This window comes from Danio rerio, chromosome 16, assembly GCF_049306965.1.
Source record: "Danio rerio strain Tuebingen ecotype United States chromosome 16, GRCz12tu, whole genome shotgun sequence".
In the NCBI taxonomy this organism is placed as follows: Eukaryota; Metazoa; Chordata; class Actinopteri; order Cypriniformes; family Danionidae; genus Danio; species Danio rerio.
Window position 1 is genome coordinate 56,913,301 of NC_133191.1, and position 16,064 is coordinate 56,929,364.

At 37.3% G+C, this 16,064-nt stretch overlaps 1 protein-coding gene across 39 annotated transcripts in view; it reads right to left on the bottom strand.

Annotated features, from left to right (window-relative positions):
* ubr5 (ubiquitin protein ligase E3 component n-recognin 5) overlaps positions 1-16,064 on the bottom strand; it is a 107,494-nt gene that overhangs the window by 52,747 nt on the left and 38,683 nt on the right. For 28 of the 39 annotated variants that reach the window (XR_012391351.1, XR_012391350.1, XR_012391349.1 and 25 more), the window contains 9 exon segments: positions 15,919-16,030; positions 15,679-15,833; positions 14,659-14,856; positions 11,860-12,070; positions 8,347-8,473; positions 5,821-5,972; positions 5,639-5,734; positions 2,495-2,618; positions 2,314-2,411 (listed from right to left, as the gene is read on the bottom strand). Coding sequence is in view for 33 of the 39 variants with exons in the window: in XM_073924661.1 (XP_073780762.1) it covers positions 2,314-2,411; positions 2,495-2,618; positions 5,639-5,734; positions 5,821-5,972; positions 8,347-8,473; positions 11,860-12,070; positions 14,659-14,856; positions 15,679-15,833; positions 15,919-16,030 (1,273 nt within the window). In the remaining 6 variants the exon portion in view is untranslated. 39 annotated transcript variants of the gene reach the window in all.

The following is a 16,064-nucleotide window of genomic DNA, read 5'->3' on the forward strand; positions in this document are numbered from 1 at the left end:
GAAACAAAATAATGACGTTAATTTCTGAAGTGGTCGAACAGAAGTATTTGCCCTAATACTGCTTAAGCACGTCAGTCTTTTTTGCTTTCAGATGTGTCCAAACATTGAACATAAGTTATCCTTAATTACCAATAAATAAAAATAGATCAATTTTCAATATTTAGCTAAATACATAAAAATAAACAGAAATAACTGAAAAAAAATGTAGGGCTACTTAATGTGTCCATGCAGGAGTAGCTTGGTATTCACTAAACACTACACATTCAGTATTGTTTTTTTGTGAATTAATTTTAAAGAGGTGGTCCAGAATGTATTTTAAGGCTTGGTTGTGTTTATAAGATGCAAAGCAATGTGTGCCCATGTTTCACTTGAATGAAATCGCGTTATTTTTTAATAAATCTTACTATGATTATACACAGCTACTCAGCTAACATGAAATTATATTTCCTAGTTCGTCTGAAAAGCCCGCCCTCAAATGGCTCCACGTCACGTCAAGCACACTTTTGCTGTGTAAACAGTCAGTCAACCTCCTGCCTGCTCTCTAAAATAAAATCTGACAAGTGTCTGTAACGAGTGAAAATGGGGTGCGGCTCCTTTAAGAGATCGCCATTGTGTGTGTATGTGTGTGAACTGTCTGTAGACGCATGTAACACGAGAAGCGCACGTGCGCGGGACCGATGTTTCTTTTTCTTTTTTCTCTCTGGTGCTCGGATTAAGTTATTTTCTGTAATTTACAGTGATACTGTTGATAGAAAAATAAAGCACAAGATGTGGGATGCGACCTGTGTGAGCCTTGATTGATTTTTCTGCTGCTACGAGTTTAGGCGAGCTCTCCTGTATTTTTTAACTCAACACGCTACACACTGTCTTTCAAATATATTCTGAATAAGCATGTGTAAGCAATATGAATCGTTCACATATCTTTTGTGAGTTCATTAGCTGATATGTAGAACGCAATGCGCTGTTGAAGAGTGTGTGTGTGTGTGTGTGTGTGTGTGTGTGTGTACAGCGGTTTGACTGATAAATATGAATTGGTAGCAAAATTGTTAGCAGTGCCAAACAGCATTTCCCATTGTTTACATCTTTGCTACAACATACCGTTAAGGCTAGACACTGTACAAGTCATGATTAGGCCCACACGGAATCTGCGCGCGCAGAATTCCACAGATTTTCTGCAGAATTCTGCAGATTTCTGCAGTTTTTTAGCCCATTATAAATTCTGTTTAATTACTAGAGTAAATGTGTAAATCTGAATTTATTCAGTTTTTATTCAGTAATTTATCACTTTTTATTTAATAAAGTGTAAATTATGATAATCCGCTGAATACTCCCAAAATAATTCCGCAGAAATTCGCAGATTTTTACCAAAATTCTCCACAGAAATAGCAAAAAGCGTCCGCAGATTCCGTCTGGCCCTAGTCATGATTAATTTTAACAAATAAAAACACTTACAGGTTGTGGCTCAGAGCCCACAGATTCTGCTTGTTGGAGCTGCTCCTTTGAGGAGATTTTAACCCAATCCAGCATTGAACTGAGAGATTCTGGAGCTGTTTTGTCGAATCATGCTGCCTATGTGTTTTATAATTCTCTTGAACAATTAATATTAAACTGTAAGCACTTCTGTCTTTGTGTCATGTCCTTTGGAAGCCCAAATACAGAAACACACGAAGCTCTGTGGAAACGGCAGTGTTTGGAGGCATTTTAGCTCTCTTTCCTGTAACATTAAAGCACCTCTGGCCACGCCCCTTAGCTGCGCAATGTGTGCGCACCTTAAAAGTATGTTTGTGATCTCACAGGCCCTTAAGTATTTGTTTGTAGTCCCCAAAATTCGTTCATTGTAGGCTTTGCTAAGCTAACTCTGTAAAAACCAAGGTCTCCCTTTGCACTGAACTTTGAGCATTTTACATTCAGAGATGCTGTTTATGTTCACACAGCTACATTACACATCAACTAAAGTTTAAAATATGATATCGTAGTGGACCACCTCTTTAAGATATTTCTATCCAGTGAGTCCCATGAATAATTGTATTCTCCCGCAACCCACACACACACTAAGACCACACCACACGCATTCATGCAGCAAATTGTCCCACGCTGCACTCTGCGCATTGGGTCCTGCAGTACTCCCAGTACAGGTCTCTACTGTACACTCTATTGATTTCAATCTTTGAATTTGTCTCATGCTCAAGAACGCCCTCTGGCCTTTAAATGGACATTTACTACTGATCAGAAAACTGCTTCCTCGATGAAATGTGCAGCATTTGCAAGGTCGCGATTTTGATTTCATTTTGCAGCCTTAATCCATTTCCTTACCTTTGGCAATTTTCTGTGCTGCTTCTAAGACAGTAATGGCTGCTGGGTAAGCTCTGCCACTCACTGCTAACATGAATGGAGTCATTCCACGAGCATCCCTATAAAACAACAGCAATATAAGCACTCAAAGAACACTTAAATGAGCATAGTGAACATTTAGGGCAGCAGGAGGGACTCGCACTTGGCAGAGAGCAGTTCTCTTAGATGAGGCCGCAGGACGATGCTGTCACACATCAGCTTCAGTATCAGGTGTGCGTTCGCCTTACGGTCTTTAGATTCCACTACTGATGGTTCAGAGGAGGGTCCTGCAGAAAACAGGAGACAGATGGAAAACCTCATAAATGAGAGCTAAGTGAGTAAACAGAGCAGAGGTTTTCAACTTGGAAGAATTGTAAACCAAAAACAGGTTCTGATTGATGGTTGTTAATGCAAACAAGGCTACAAAACAACAACAACAACAACAAAAACTGTGTTTTAATTAAGTTAATTTCTATTTTATTTTTGTTTAGTTATTTTTAGTTTAGTTTAATTTTTTTTTTCGGCTTAAACCTGGTTTATACTCGACCCGTCCGCTTGTTCGCCTGACTGCGCACGCCGAACGTGACATCATCGCAGAGTTTACGGATGTTCAGTTTGGGTGCGCGCGACATCATTTTGGTTGATGTTTTGCACAGCATTTTTTGAGACTCAAGCGAACTGTGCAGGGCGCTGCGTTTGATTTCAGTTGAATATGAAACCCTCTGAAGAGGATTTTGTCTGAAACAGTACGACTGTATAGGCACCTTTATGATCCATGATCACAGAGATAACCTAATGAGCAAAAATTCTTTGCTAGAAAGTGCAACAGCCGTGGGAAAAGAAAACGTTTTTGTTAAAAGGTTTAGAAAAACCTGAAGGTTAAGTTTGTTTAAACCAAAAGAGGCCATGGCAAAACTGGAGAAACAGGTACACTGATTTATATATTGCAAATTTAAATTTAAAACTATTTAATACTTACAAAACTATAAATAAGGAACAAATAATTTTTTTGATGACTGGAAATGAATAATTGATTCTATCGGTTTACAATATACTGATGCCTGTTTTTCTGGGCTTTATTGGTGATAATGGTCAGGAATGTTGGACCATTGTTGCCTTTTTAGTAGAGAATAGAAACTAGCCAGACAGTAATGTGTGAACTGTGGAGTGGGCTAAATCTAAAAAAAAACATCTATTTTTTTTACTAAGTGTACTTTTTTTGCTTTTATTCTTGCCATAATAAATATATATTTGTATTTGTTGTAAATTTTAATGAACTTTAATTAGTAAAAATGCCCGAGATATGAACAAAAAGCAAGTGATGCATCAAAGTTTGATTAAAAATAAATCTTGAATGGTTTTACAAATCCTTATAATCCTTAAAATAATTTACAATAATAATAAAAATAATTAGTTTAAAAATATTGAATGATATTAATGATATGACGTAGTTGCGGAAACTTCCTACTTCTCCGTTTATCCGCATGATTTTCAGTGGGTTTCTTTTGACCACCTTATGTCGTTTTAAAGAATATCACAACAGCGAACACGACAAGTGTAAAAAGCCTCGTCCATTTCGCGGGGTGCGCGTGCAGTTAGCGGAGGTGCGCAATGCGGCGCCAGGCGAAAGTATAAATTCAGCTTTAGTCCCTTTATTACTCAGGGGTTGCTAAAGCGGAATGAACCACCCATCTGTCCAGAAGGGGTGAGGAAAAATAGATATTGCCATATATTGTTGTGCTTGTTCGCAATAAATAATTGATACTACTCGCCAATATCGCTATTTTATTACACAAAATTACTAACTTACCCGTTGTCAGTGTCACTACCCAATATCTACCATTCCGTTTATGGGGGCGCTGTTTGAGTAAATAGGGGTAAAGTGGCGGAAGCAGTGACCAGTGAAGAACACAAGTTAACTAACAACAACAGAAAAGAAGCGCGGGGGGAAAAAAAAAAAGAGTAACGAGAAGAATGGTGGAAAATAATGAAAAACAAATCAAAGACCCACGTGCTATTTTCCACTCTAAAGTGTGAAGACACTGAGTTTTACGAGACAGTCAACGGAAAGGCACTGGATTAAAAACTACGCAATCTGCAAGAACTGCTTTGCAGAGATAAAATATAACAGCAACACTACGAATCTGCAAATGCAACTCGTTCGCTATCCTGATGAACTACTCTCAGGTGATAATGAGGGCAAACCAAGTCCGACGACAATCACTACTGCGTTCAAAGCAAAGCTCCCCTTTGGCATGCCGAGGGCACAGAGTATAAAGCACTTTACAGTAAATTACTATTGACGTTTCAGTATCATGGTTTACACATGCTAACTAATGTTCATGTTGATTTATCTGTCTAGCTGTACTGTGTTTACATTTAAGACCAGCATGCAGTGAATTATTATTCAAATGCATATTTCTCTGCACAATGTTGGAAATGTTGGCATTAACAAATGCATAAGATTTCCTTATGGGTATTTTTCCCTTTTTCAGTCACATATATCAGGATATATCGTTGATGAAATTTCTCATAATATAATGAATATCGTAGATATGGAAAATCGTGATATCATTATCGTGGGTCATATATCGCCACCGAATTGAATCGTGAGTTACCTGTATCGTCCCACCCCTTACAAACTACTACTAGTTTTAGCAGAGGTGTGCTGGCTCTTATATGTTATGTATTTTTGGCTGTGTGAAATTGCCTATTGAGCATTTTAAAATGTATTTTTGAATTTCCGAAGACTTTGGTACCATTTATACACTACTAATTTTAATTTTAAGATGGATTAAAAGTGTATACTTCAATAGTGCATAAAAGGTAACAAAATAAAAGTTTAAAAAGCCAGAAGAGAATAAAATGCAATTTAAAATAATACAACCAATAATTAAAGTGACAGAATACACAACAAGCAACATTTGATTTTAATTTAGCACTTAATAATAATTTAATACCAAGTATGCAAAAAAAAAATGCATACATGCATACCATACAAACACTCTACAAACATACACACCAAGGCACCAATAAATAAAGAGTAATAATAAATTAATACACACACGTTCATTTCGACATTATGAAAAACAGATATACACACAAAAATATTTTTTAAAAGAAGCTAAATAAAAGCAAAAACTAATATAAAAAAAAAGTTTAAATAAACAACTAATTTTCAAAATCTATAAAAACCAACCAACGACATTATAATAGCACTCTTCTGATTGGGTGCCCACTTGAAATGCAAAAACTAGATCCTGCATCAAAACTAATTGAAAACTAGTGCCCTAGCAATTAAACGTACCTGGGATGGTGGAAGTGCTGGGTCCCTGGCTGGTGCCTGTGGAAGCAGTGGTGAGGGAGCCCACTGCAGGGGCCAAGATGAAATCAATGTCACCGTCTAGCAGAGAAGATGGTCGTGTAAGACATCAGACTACAGCATGCATGCAACACATCAGTTAAAGTGCAGAAAAGCAGCCAACTGACCAGGATCCATCGGTGGAGGGTCTGGTACCCAGCTAGGAGGTGCTATCGGGGGTGAAACGGGGTCTTGATGGTCGCTGGAGGAAGGTCCGGATTCATGTCGGCCTAAACCTGCAGCACGGAGTGAGCGCCGCATCATCTCTCTCAAACGCAAGCTACAGGACAATCAACAAAGATGACATTATATGATTTTAGCATGTTTAATGTGTGCATTTGCATTAGTCACATCACATACTGTTACACAATGTGGAGTCAGGATTGTATTTGATCAGCTCCACAGTTCAAAACACACTATTTGTGGACTTTAACATTATTGAAGTCAAAGTTTATCATTTGCATGTGTTTTTAAACCCTGTAAATGTGCATGTAAAGTAAATTTAAAGCATTTGGGCTGTTGGAATATCAAGCCAATTCCATGCGTGTTCAATTAGAAAAGGTCAGGAGAGGTTTTTCGTCACTGTTAAAAATATTAGTAATTTAGTAGATACAAATTAATAATTCGATGACAGAGCTCTGGGTTACGTTTCCCCAATGCAATACAGGAATTACATTCAGGAGGTTTGCAACTAACATTTCTCTGACTTCAGCATACATACACTACTGATATCAACAGGTGGAGTTTTGGTGTATGTCACTTATCAGTCATTCTGCAGTCCTTTGGCTGTTGCACCCAAACATACTTCCTCTTGCTGCAACCCTTCTCTGCATACCAGAACTGAACAGTTTAGTGGATCTTTAAAGGGTCACGAAACACCAAAACACATGTTTTGAGCTGTTGACAGTCGTATATGTGTCCCACACTGCTAAAAACACTATTAGGACACCTATATTCCACTAAAAAGTGTAAATTGGTTGTTTTTGCGTTATTTTAAGCAAATTCGTACTTCCGGTTTGAAACTAATTTTTGAAGCTGCATCACGGTCATGACATAATAGCGTGTATTCCAGCGTGCAGACTGGACATCTGTGCCAGAGTGTGTCTTATTACGTCTTACAGTGTGCTGCATTAATGCATGAGTAAAGCTTGGTTCCAACCAATCAGCGCGCTCTATTGTGCAACTTCATTAATATTCACAGTGTTTAGACGACAAAGATGCCACGTTGTGTTGGCAAAACAAGGATTATTGTTTACCTGAGAGCTGTTCTCATCTGCAAACGCTGAGATCCGGATTCGCTTGTAGTCTCCTCTTAATAAAGACGCGGCTCTAGTTGCTGTGAATTGTCCTGTCTCTACAGATTTGGTAAGTGAGCGACCAGTGCTCTTTGTTTATTCAGTTCATATTTTATTCGTATCGAAAAAACTATTGCATCGAGTGTAAACAAGTTAGCACTACAACCAAACTATAACCTCGTGTAGGATTTAGTGACCGGAATAACACACGCGGCTTTCTGACACTACCTGCCGTGTGCATCTAAGTTTCCGGGAAATGCAGAGGGTTTTTTCTCTCATTCGCCGTGCGGTATCAAACATTGCATGAAAAATACACGCTTACAGCAGCTCCTCGAATCAAATATCTCGTTTGTAGCGAGGGAGATGAATGAATTCCCTGAATGAAAGAGCCAAACTGCAGTTAAAGTCCACCATTTAATAATTTGGCAAATAATTCGACTACAGATGTCCATGTAAACACAGTCACTTTGTCCCCTGTGTGGGTGTGTGTTTTGACTCTGAAATTCAGCGTGCCCAAATAGACACTCCCACACCAAGCCTCTTTTCTTCCTCTGACACCCCCCCTAAACAAAGCTGGACACGCCCACTTTTCTGACTTTTTTCAAAGTAGAGGTGTGAAAACACCCTGCTGAAACGAGGGGGTTTCATGGCCCTTTAACATATTTCACAATTTGCATCCAGCTCCTTGTGACACGTCTAGACTTCTTATTAGACAGCAGTCTGGATCAAGGGCCCCCGCATTATATTTATTCTTATTTTGCTATTTCCCTTTTGTCAGCAGCTCCTTCTAAGTATGCAACACAGTAAGAAAGAAGTATGTTTGGTTAATATATGGTATCATACAAAAGAAATAGATTAATAAATCTGTTTTCCTTTTACTCCACAGGGCACAAGAAATTATAGCATTTAGAGGATTAGTTGCATTTACTTGTTGATATGATGAAGACTAAACTGTGTTATTTTACATTTGATTCTTCAATTTCTGTACTTGAAAACTGTCAGACTCCCCAGAACACCAAAACACTGTTTATTTAATTTGTTTGTTTTCTTTATTGTATTTATATCTGCTTATAATTTTTATATAATATTTTATGAAAACACACGCTTCAACAGAATCAAACCAATCCATCTAAAATTATGAGTTCTTTACAAATAGAGCCATTCAAGTCATCTGGTCTAATGTATGAATTTAAATCCTTATATATAAAGCAGAAAACAAAAATATTGCAATGTCAGGGTTTTTCTGTGCACTATAAACAAATCAAAGTAGAAAAAGGCACCGCATTGTAGAATATTTTTCTAGCAGTTTCTAGAGTTTTCTGAAGTGCATTTCTTCATGAAGTGAATATGAACACTGACCCCCTGCTGCTGGATGATCCTGTCCGGTTCCCGGAGCTGTTGCTCGACACCACTGATATGGCATTGGCAATGGCCTCCACTGCAGAAAGCCTCTCAGCGAACGTGTTTCTTTCAGACCGCTCTGCTTCTGAAACACATCGCACATCACTGAATGACCCTCATCTCTGAATGGGTTTGATCAACATATTACACCAGCTGTGTGTAAAGCCACTTGTATGCATGACTCCATGTTGCGATATCTTCAATTAAAACCAAAATAAAAACCAGAGCAGTTTTAAAAGAAAATGCTTTAAAAATAGAGCATAAAATATATACATATAAATAATAAAATCACACACACACACACACAAATACAAAAATGACAAATGTTTCTATGAGTGTGTGTGTGCGCATGCAGTTTTAAGTCTCCACTGGAATATAAGAACATGCACATACACACATCCTTTAAATTAGTGCTGTAACATGGTTTTAGCAATTAATAGCATCCAAAACAAACGTTTGTAATTATGTGTGCATACTGTCTATATTTGTGTGTATATAAATACACACATGCATGTATATATCTGAGAAGATATTTATTCGTTCAAATTTGGGTATCATTATTGGCATTTTTTTTTTTTACTTTGCGGCAAACTGCATGCAAGAAGGGGCATCTGTGTATCTAATATGCTTTCTCTTTTCTTTCGTGCATTTATTGAGTCTATTTTATCCTACGTTCTGGTCGCATGACTTGGAAGTCTGTCCCTTAAAAACAGGAATAGACTGAGCCAGGTTATTAGGTGGTCTAGCAGATTGATTGTTGAATCATAGCGGAGTATTGAATCCCTGGATAGTAGGCAACTTTTACAGATTTCCCAGAAGACTAGTAGCTGTAGTTCTCATCCTCTGTCTGAAGAGTTTCTCTTACTCCCTTCGAGTCAAAGATTTCAGATGCGTTTTAGAAGGACACCTTCCAGGAATAGCTTTGTCCCATCATCTACTGTCGCTCTGAATAAATTGTAATATTTTATAAGGTATTTCTGTAGGTGCATATGTGGGTATGTATATGTGTGTTTTAATTGTTTGTATTAAATGCTAAACTTTGCTACAAAAAGAATCTACCAACGGGTACAAATAAACTCAACTCGATCATTCTGTTATAAAGAGTGTAAGTTATATAAAAATATGTAAATATTAGGGATGGACTGAATCAGAATAGTAACTTACTATTAGGGCTGGGTGATTTTTCCAATTTTTTCGATTAATTCGAATTTACGTTGACGACGGTTTAATTTATATTAAATCTAGAATCGCGATTTTTTTTTAAATATACATTTAATACATTATAATGGAACCAATGCGCTTTGGTTCACTCTCTGTATGAAGCAGGAAGCACCCCAGAAGTGCCTCTCGGCGATGCGCTCCACAGCACCACGCACCGCCATGGATTTTAGAATTCTAAACAGGTTTCTAAACACAAACCGGTGCCGCCCAGCCACGATTCACGAAGCAGTTCTTATTTCAGCCCCGCCACAGAGCGCCATCTGATTAGTTTCATGTTAAATGTCATGCGAATGTGCGCGTTTGGTGTGTGATAGTTTAAACTGTCATGTGCGCACCGTGCCGCTGCGCTTCTAGTGTGCGACCTGCTTGACTATCTGTTAAAGCGTGAAGTCATGTAGGATTTTACTTGTTGCATTAGTCTGAAGCTGCGTCCCAAATCGCATACTTATGCACTATTCTACGCCATTTTGTAGTATAAATAGTGTAAGTAGTGTGTTTAAACTGAAAACTATAAAAATAATAAGTGCACTTTAATTTCCCGGATGATGCACTCATTCAGCCTGTAGAATGAAGTGTGTAGTGATGGACACTTCACGCACTCAACGACCGCAGGTTTGCTTATGTAGCGGAAGAGGCGGAGCTATCGGACGCACATGTTGAATAACTTTATTTATTTTGGATGGTGAGAACAAAATTCTCCTACGAGAGTGATTATAGCGCCTCCTGATGGTGAATGCGGCAACACTCACGGCAGGTAATATTTGATAATTCGGTCGTTTATTTCACTGATTTGGCAACCGTCAAACGTCATCAGGGAAACGGTTTGAATTTCCGCTTAGTAAAAAAACATTAGTGTGCCATTTGGGACGCCACTACATACATGTACTATCCTGTTGAGTGTGTAAGTGCATAAGTACATAGTGCATGAGTGCATAGTGTATAGTGTGCCATTTGGGACGCAGCTTGAGTCACGTCTGTGTGGATTGTCAAGACATATTCCCTCAAGTCGATAAACTCGATCTCAACATGTATGAAGGACGTAAAAGCCTGCCATGTGAAAAACCGCGCCGATCTTTTGGTTTGAACACGAGCAGAGGTGAGGGCCTGTAGCAGTGAAAAGTGAAAGTACCCGCCCCCATGACGTCATTTAGCGGACCTAGTTGAAAACCAGACAGATCAGGCAGCATAATACAGAGAGTGGAGCAAAGCGCATCAGATGATCGATATTTAAAAGGGGGACAAAAGAAAAATAGATTAAATAAATTATTTTATATTAAACGCACATCTGGTGCATTTATTTGCTCCTGCTATACGTCCACAACTTTACACATTGGGTTAAATTAGGCTTTACAGTTTCCATGTTCAGTCCTTTTCTTCCACTGTATCTTTTTATGAAAAAGGCAGCAGCAACACAACCTGTCATTCAATCAGAAGACAAAGTCAAAGCCGAGCTGACAGCAAATCTTTCCTAGGCTCAGCAAAACTTGCAAAAAATACCTCTGTCCTCCTGCAACTGCAATATTTACACAAATATTTCTTATTTTCTATTTTCTATTTTTTTGCCAAATCGCCCAGCCCTACTTACTATATAAATAAATAATATAAAGTCACTTGTTAAGACTTTTTAAAATGAACTGATTTTATACAATAACCACATTTTATTAACAGCAAAACTGCGGGCAAGATGTGTCCTGTGGGTTGATCTAATTATAACTCTCTGCAACTGACCTTTTTAGTCTTTGATCCAAATTGTCCTGTTTTGGTGACTGTCGCTTTAAATTTAAATAAGATTGTGCTCTTTTCAAAAGAGGGCGGAGCTACAAATGCCTGCATGTCAGCATAGTGGCAGGTTCAAAACAGAACTGTCATCTGTGTGTCAGTCTATGCAGACTCCTGTCGCTGTTTATTTATAATCCTCTGTCTATGCTGACATTGATTATTAGTTGCTAACAAACTCAGCTTCTCACTCAGGACTGTTTATGCTAACAAGGCAGAGGTCACTAATGGTCTCTTATGAATATCATTTCCCCCTCTGATGACGTACAAAGAGAAAATGTCAATCACAGTGTTTCTGCAGACTGTTTTTATCGAGTGTGATTTTAAACAAATCGGATTATAAATGTTTACCATTAGAGGCTGGTTATATTCACACACTCCTGCTACACAACTGTGTTTAAACCCCCTACAAAAGTGATTTTAGGATAATAGGTCCCCTTTAATGGTACTCAACTCAAAACCTTGCATGTTTACCTTCTTCCTCCTTGGTTTCCTTGTTGCTGACGGGGAAGCAGACGGACACACAGGCATGGAGGACGTTGCGGTTTCCGTCACAGCGGTGTCCTAGCAGAGTGTCCAGAGCGTGAGGGTTCTGCTCCAGTAGCATGGCCTGCTCCAGACTGATCAGATACTGCCTACACGCCTCGTAATCACAGCGCAGCACGTGCTGCATCAGAGTCTGCTTCTGAAACACAAATAGCAAGCAATGCATTAGCCAGAAACCAGGGCTTGATGGTACAAACATCTCTCATTTGCAATTTTGCAAAACATGATATACAATTTACTCAAGAAGCAACCTCCCGCTCTCTCTCGAGAAGCTAATATTACGTCTGCATAATTAAGGGCGTGGCCACTTGAGTGACAACTAGGTCTCGCTGGTGGCAGTCACTTCACCTCAGCTGATTCCGACTGATTAGCTGCTGAACTCGGCATATTCATCGTATTTCTGTGTTGTTTTATGTGGCTTTACACAGTCAGTTGCCTTTTAGAATTATTTTCTACAATTATCAGATGATATGGCATGCTGCATGCACTTAATGGTGCTCACAAACCATTCAAGTGGTCTCCATTTCCAAGGTGAGTGAAGTTATATACTTATATACCATCTCTATAAATTTATTTCTTTTACTTAAGATCATTTATCATCATTTATATTTTACTTTAGAGCTGTAATGCACTTCAGAATCTGCCAGATTGAAAAAACATTGCCAGAAACATTGTCATACACTGTTATGCCTGGATTACATCATTAGCCCTGCATTTACTAACACAGCGTTTGGGAGTATTTACCATTTTTTTTCCTGTAGAGAAACGTCATGAGAACAATGCTTAGTGGCTCAATGTGTTACAACAGTGTTTTTTAAAGACTAAACACTTTATTGATATAGTGTACAACCAAGCACATGTGGTCAGAACACAAACAAGTCGCAGGTAGTGAAGTAGTAAGCGTTTCTCCCAAAGAAAAGCTGGTCGAAGAAAATGCTAGAAGGCGTCTATAGCTCCACCTCTTTGCCCTTATTTGGTGGGTGCGATGACGCGCGAACTAAATGGTGACTGTTGACCACGCCTACTTGTAGCTTCATATGCGCTCTTCAGAAACCTACAGGTGATGACACAGATACTACGTCCATATCTTTTACAGTCTATGGTATTTATATGAGAATACATATGACCTTCAGGGAGATTATTAAGCATTTCGATGTACAAATCGAATCAACATATGAACTCATTTGTGCAGACTGCTGTTAAATTACTTAATCTGTTTGATATTCACCTTTGGGTAATTTTATATGTTTCATTTATTGTGTTGTAATGTGTTCTGGCCATGTTATGGATGTCCAAGACAAATTTCCCAGAAATGGGACAATAAAGTATAAACACACAAACAAACAAGTATTTGTGTGAGCTTAAGTGTAAATATAATTACTCTATAATTATAATAAATTAAAATATACCTGTAATAAAAACCTTACAGGTAATTAAAAGCTTTTAATTTAAGTTTGTCAAAACATGAACTGAGAATAAACGATACTGGTACAGCATTTATTACTCATAGTTTTAACATTCACTAATGCATTATAACATCCACTGTTGTGCTTGGTAACATTAGTTAATGCACTGAGAGTAAACTAAAACTAACAACTGAACAATTTTATTTTCAATAACTAACATTAACCAAGATGCAAAAATAAAAATAAATCTACTGTTTATTGGTTATGCGAGTAAATACATTAACATTGACTAGCAGAACTAGATTCTAAAATGTTAACAAAAATTAAGAAATAGTTATAAAAGGAAAGAAAATTGCATTATTTTTCATAGAAGTCTTAATTATTTTTAAAAAATAATAATAAATATATATATATATATATATATATATATATATATATATATATATATATATATATATATATTAGCGCTGTCAAAATTAGTGCGTTAACGTATGCGATTAATTTTAAATAATTAACGCGTTAAAAAAATTCACGCAATTAACGCAGCTGCAGTTTTTTTTTACTTCCTGTTGTGGTGGACGTGTGTTTAACATGCAAAAAATGTGGATAAGACCAAGGAAGCACTTTTTGAAGGTAAGTTCCAGTATAAAACAATTAGTCGCATCACAGGTTATCCAGAGTTTCATGCAATTTCGGGTGTTTCATTTTTAACTTTCGACTTCTGTTGTGAGTTGATACCGCATGGCGAACAGAAAGAAAATCCTCCGCATTTCGTGACTCGGTGTTCCTTTAAGGTAAGCTTCCTTTTAAGGCTACATGGTAGAATTTTAATAAGAGTATAATCTTAATCATATTAAAATAGGAGTATTGGTGTCTTATGTAAATGTACTCAGAAAGTCTCTGGTGAAGTCGTGAGCTGTCAAAGACAGGGCATTACTCTGCCTTTCAGCATGAGCCCTCGAAGTTTACCGTGTTTCCTCATTAAACGCAATGAAAGCGTATGCTTCGCGTTGTTGTGTCAGAATCCTTGTGTTTACATTAATTTTACATTTGAATAGCCAAAATGACAAGTTTCAGTATTTTAAATGCGATTAATTTTTTTTAAAAGGTGCGATTAATTAGTAAAATTTTTTTTAATCGATTGATAGCACTAATATATATATATATATATATATATATATATATATATATATATATATATATATATATATATATATATATATATATATATATATATATATATATACACACATATACTCTCCTAAACTTACTTTTATTTTCTTAACTAATGTGTAAAGTTTTTCAGGATGGTGTATCTCACCTCTACAGCCATTATGATGATGGCCGCCTTCTTTTTGATTGTGGAGTTACTGGGAAGGTTGGCGAGTGAGTGAACTCCCATGCCCAGACTGGCTATAGGCGGCAGATCCAGCCAATCAGGGTCACGTATTCCACCCATACAGTCTTTAGCCATGGGATAAATAGTGCCATTGCCATCCCTCAAAATAATGGGACTCTCCTGAGGACACACAAAGATGAGAAAGTTAAAACAAACAAAAATGGGAAATGGAAAGTTTCTATAGCTCCGTTTCCATCCATCTATTTTTATGTGCAATTTAGTATATAGCATAAAAAATGGTTCATGGAAAGACCAACATGTGCATACATGTAAAAAATAAAAAATAAAAAAATAAAAAATAAAAAAAATTATATATATATATATATATATATATATATAACTTTAACAAACTTTTTATCCTTTAGAAAAAAAATATGCATGATACCAAATAAACTCCAGCATGAGCATCAATAAAAGTGATGTGATTTTGTGATCAGAGATAATAAGATTATATAAATCTGGGTTACGGGCGGCATTAATGGACAAACCAGCATTGAGCACATTGTAAAACATCTGATAAGTTGTTTTGATCATTTCTAAAATGCTTCAGTCGTCAGTCCGTCATCACAGTGCTTCAGTATTATTATTATTCTATAATTTTAACCTCTAGTACTGTCCTGAGCATCTGACTGTGCTCCCAAAGAGCGTCTCATGCTTCAAAAAGCCACAGCATTGCATTAATTGAAATTCATCTTAGTCTTTTGAGGTGAAACTCATTTATAAGAAATCAAAAAAGGTCCACAGGGTTTCCCCAACCTCACTAAACTACATTTCTCAGATTGATATTTGACACCAATTTATCAGCCAGTGACGATTTTGTTCTTTTTCACTCATTGGATTGAAATGCTCCTTAATTAACGAATGTTTTATACGATATATCAGTTTTTGCACATAATTTTAATTCACATTTAGGTAGAAACAGAGTTTATATGATGGTCTCACCTGGCCAGCAGTGAAGATGGCCACATTTCGCTCGCTCTGACCAAGAAACGCCAGGTTACTGGTGGGAAAGTGATTCTCTTGCTCGGCTTTGCCGGTGGCTAAGTCAAAGACACAGTATCTCACCCAGCTGCCCGTTTTCAACACAGCATGAACTCCTGCAGGACAGAAGAGCAGTCAAGCAGACATACAGGGCAAACTCACAAAATAAAGCCAGATAGCAGTCAAATAAAGCATAGTCACCTTTGGAGTCAACATTCACTGCTAAAATTTCAGCTTTTTCTGGGATGCAAAGTTTTTTAGGTGTTCGCTGAAAACAGTCGGGAACTTTTGGTGTTCCACCAGTTTTAACAACCTGTTTAAAAGAAGAAAATCAGTCACATGCATTG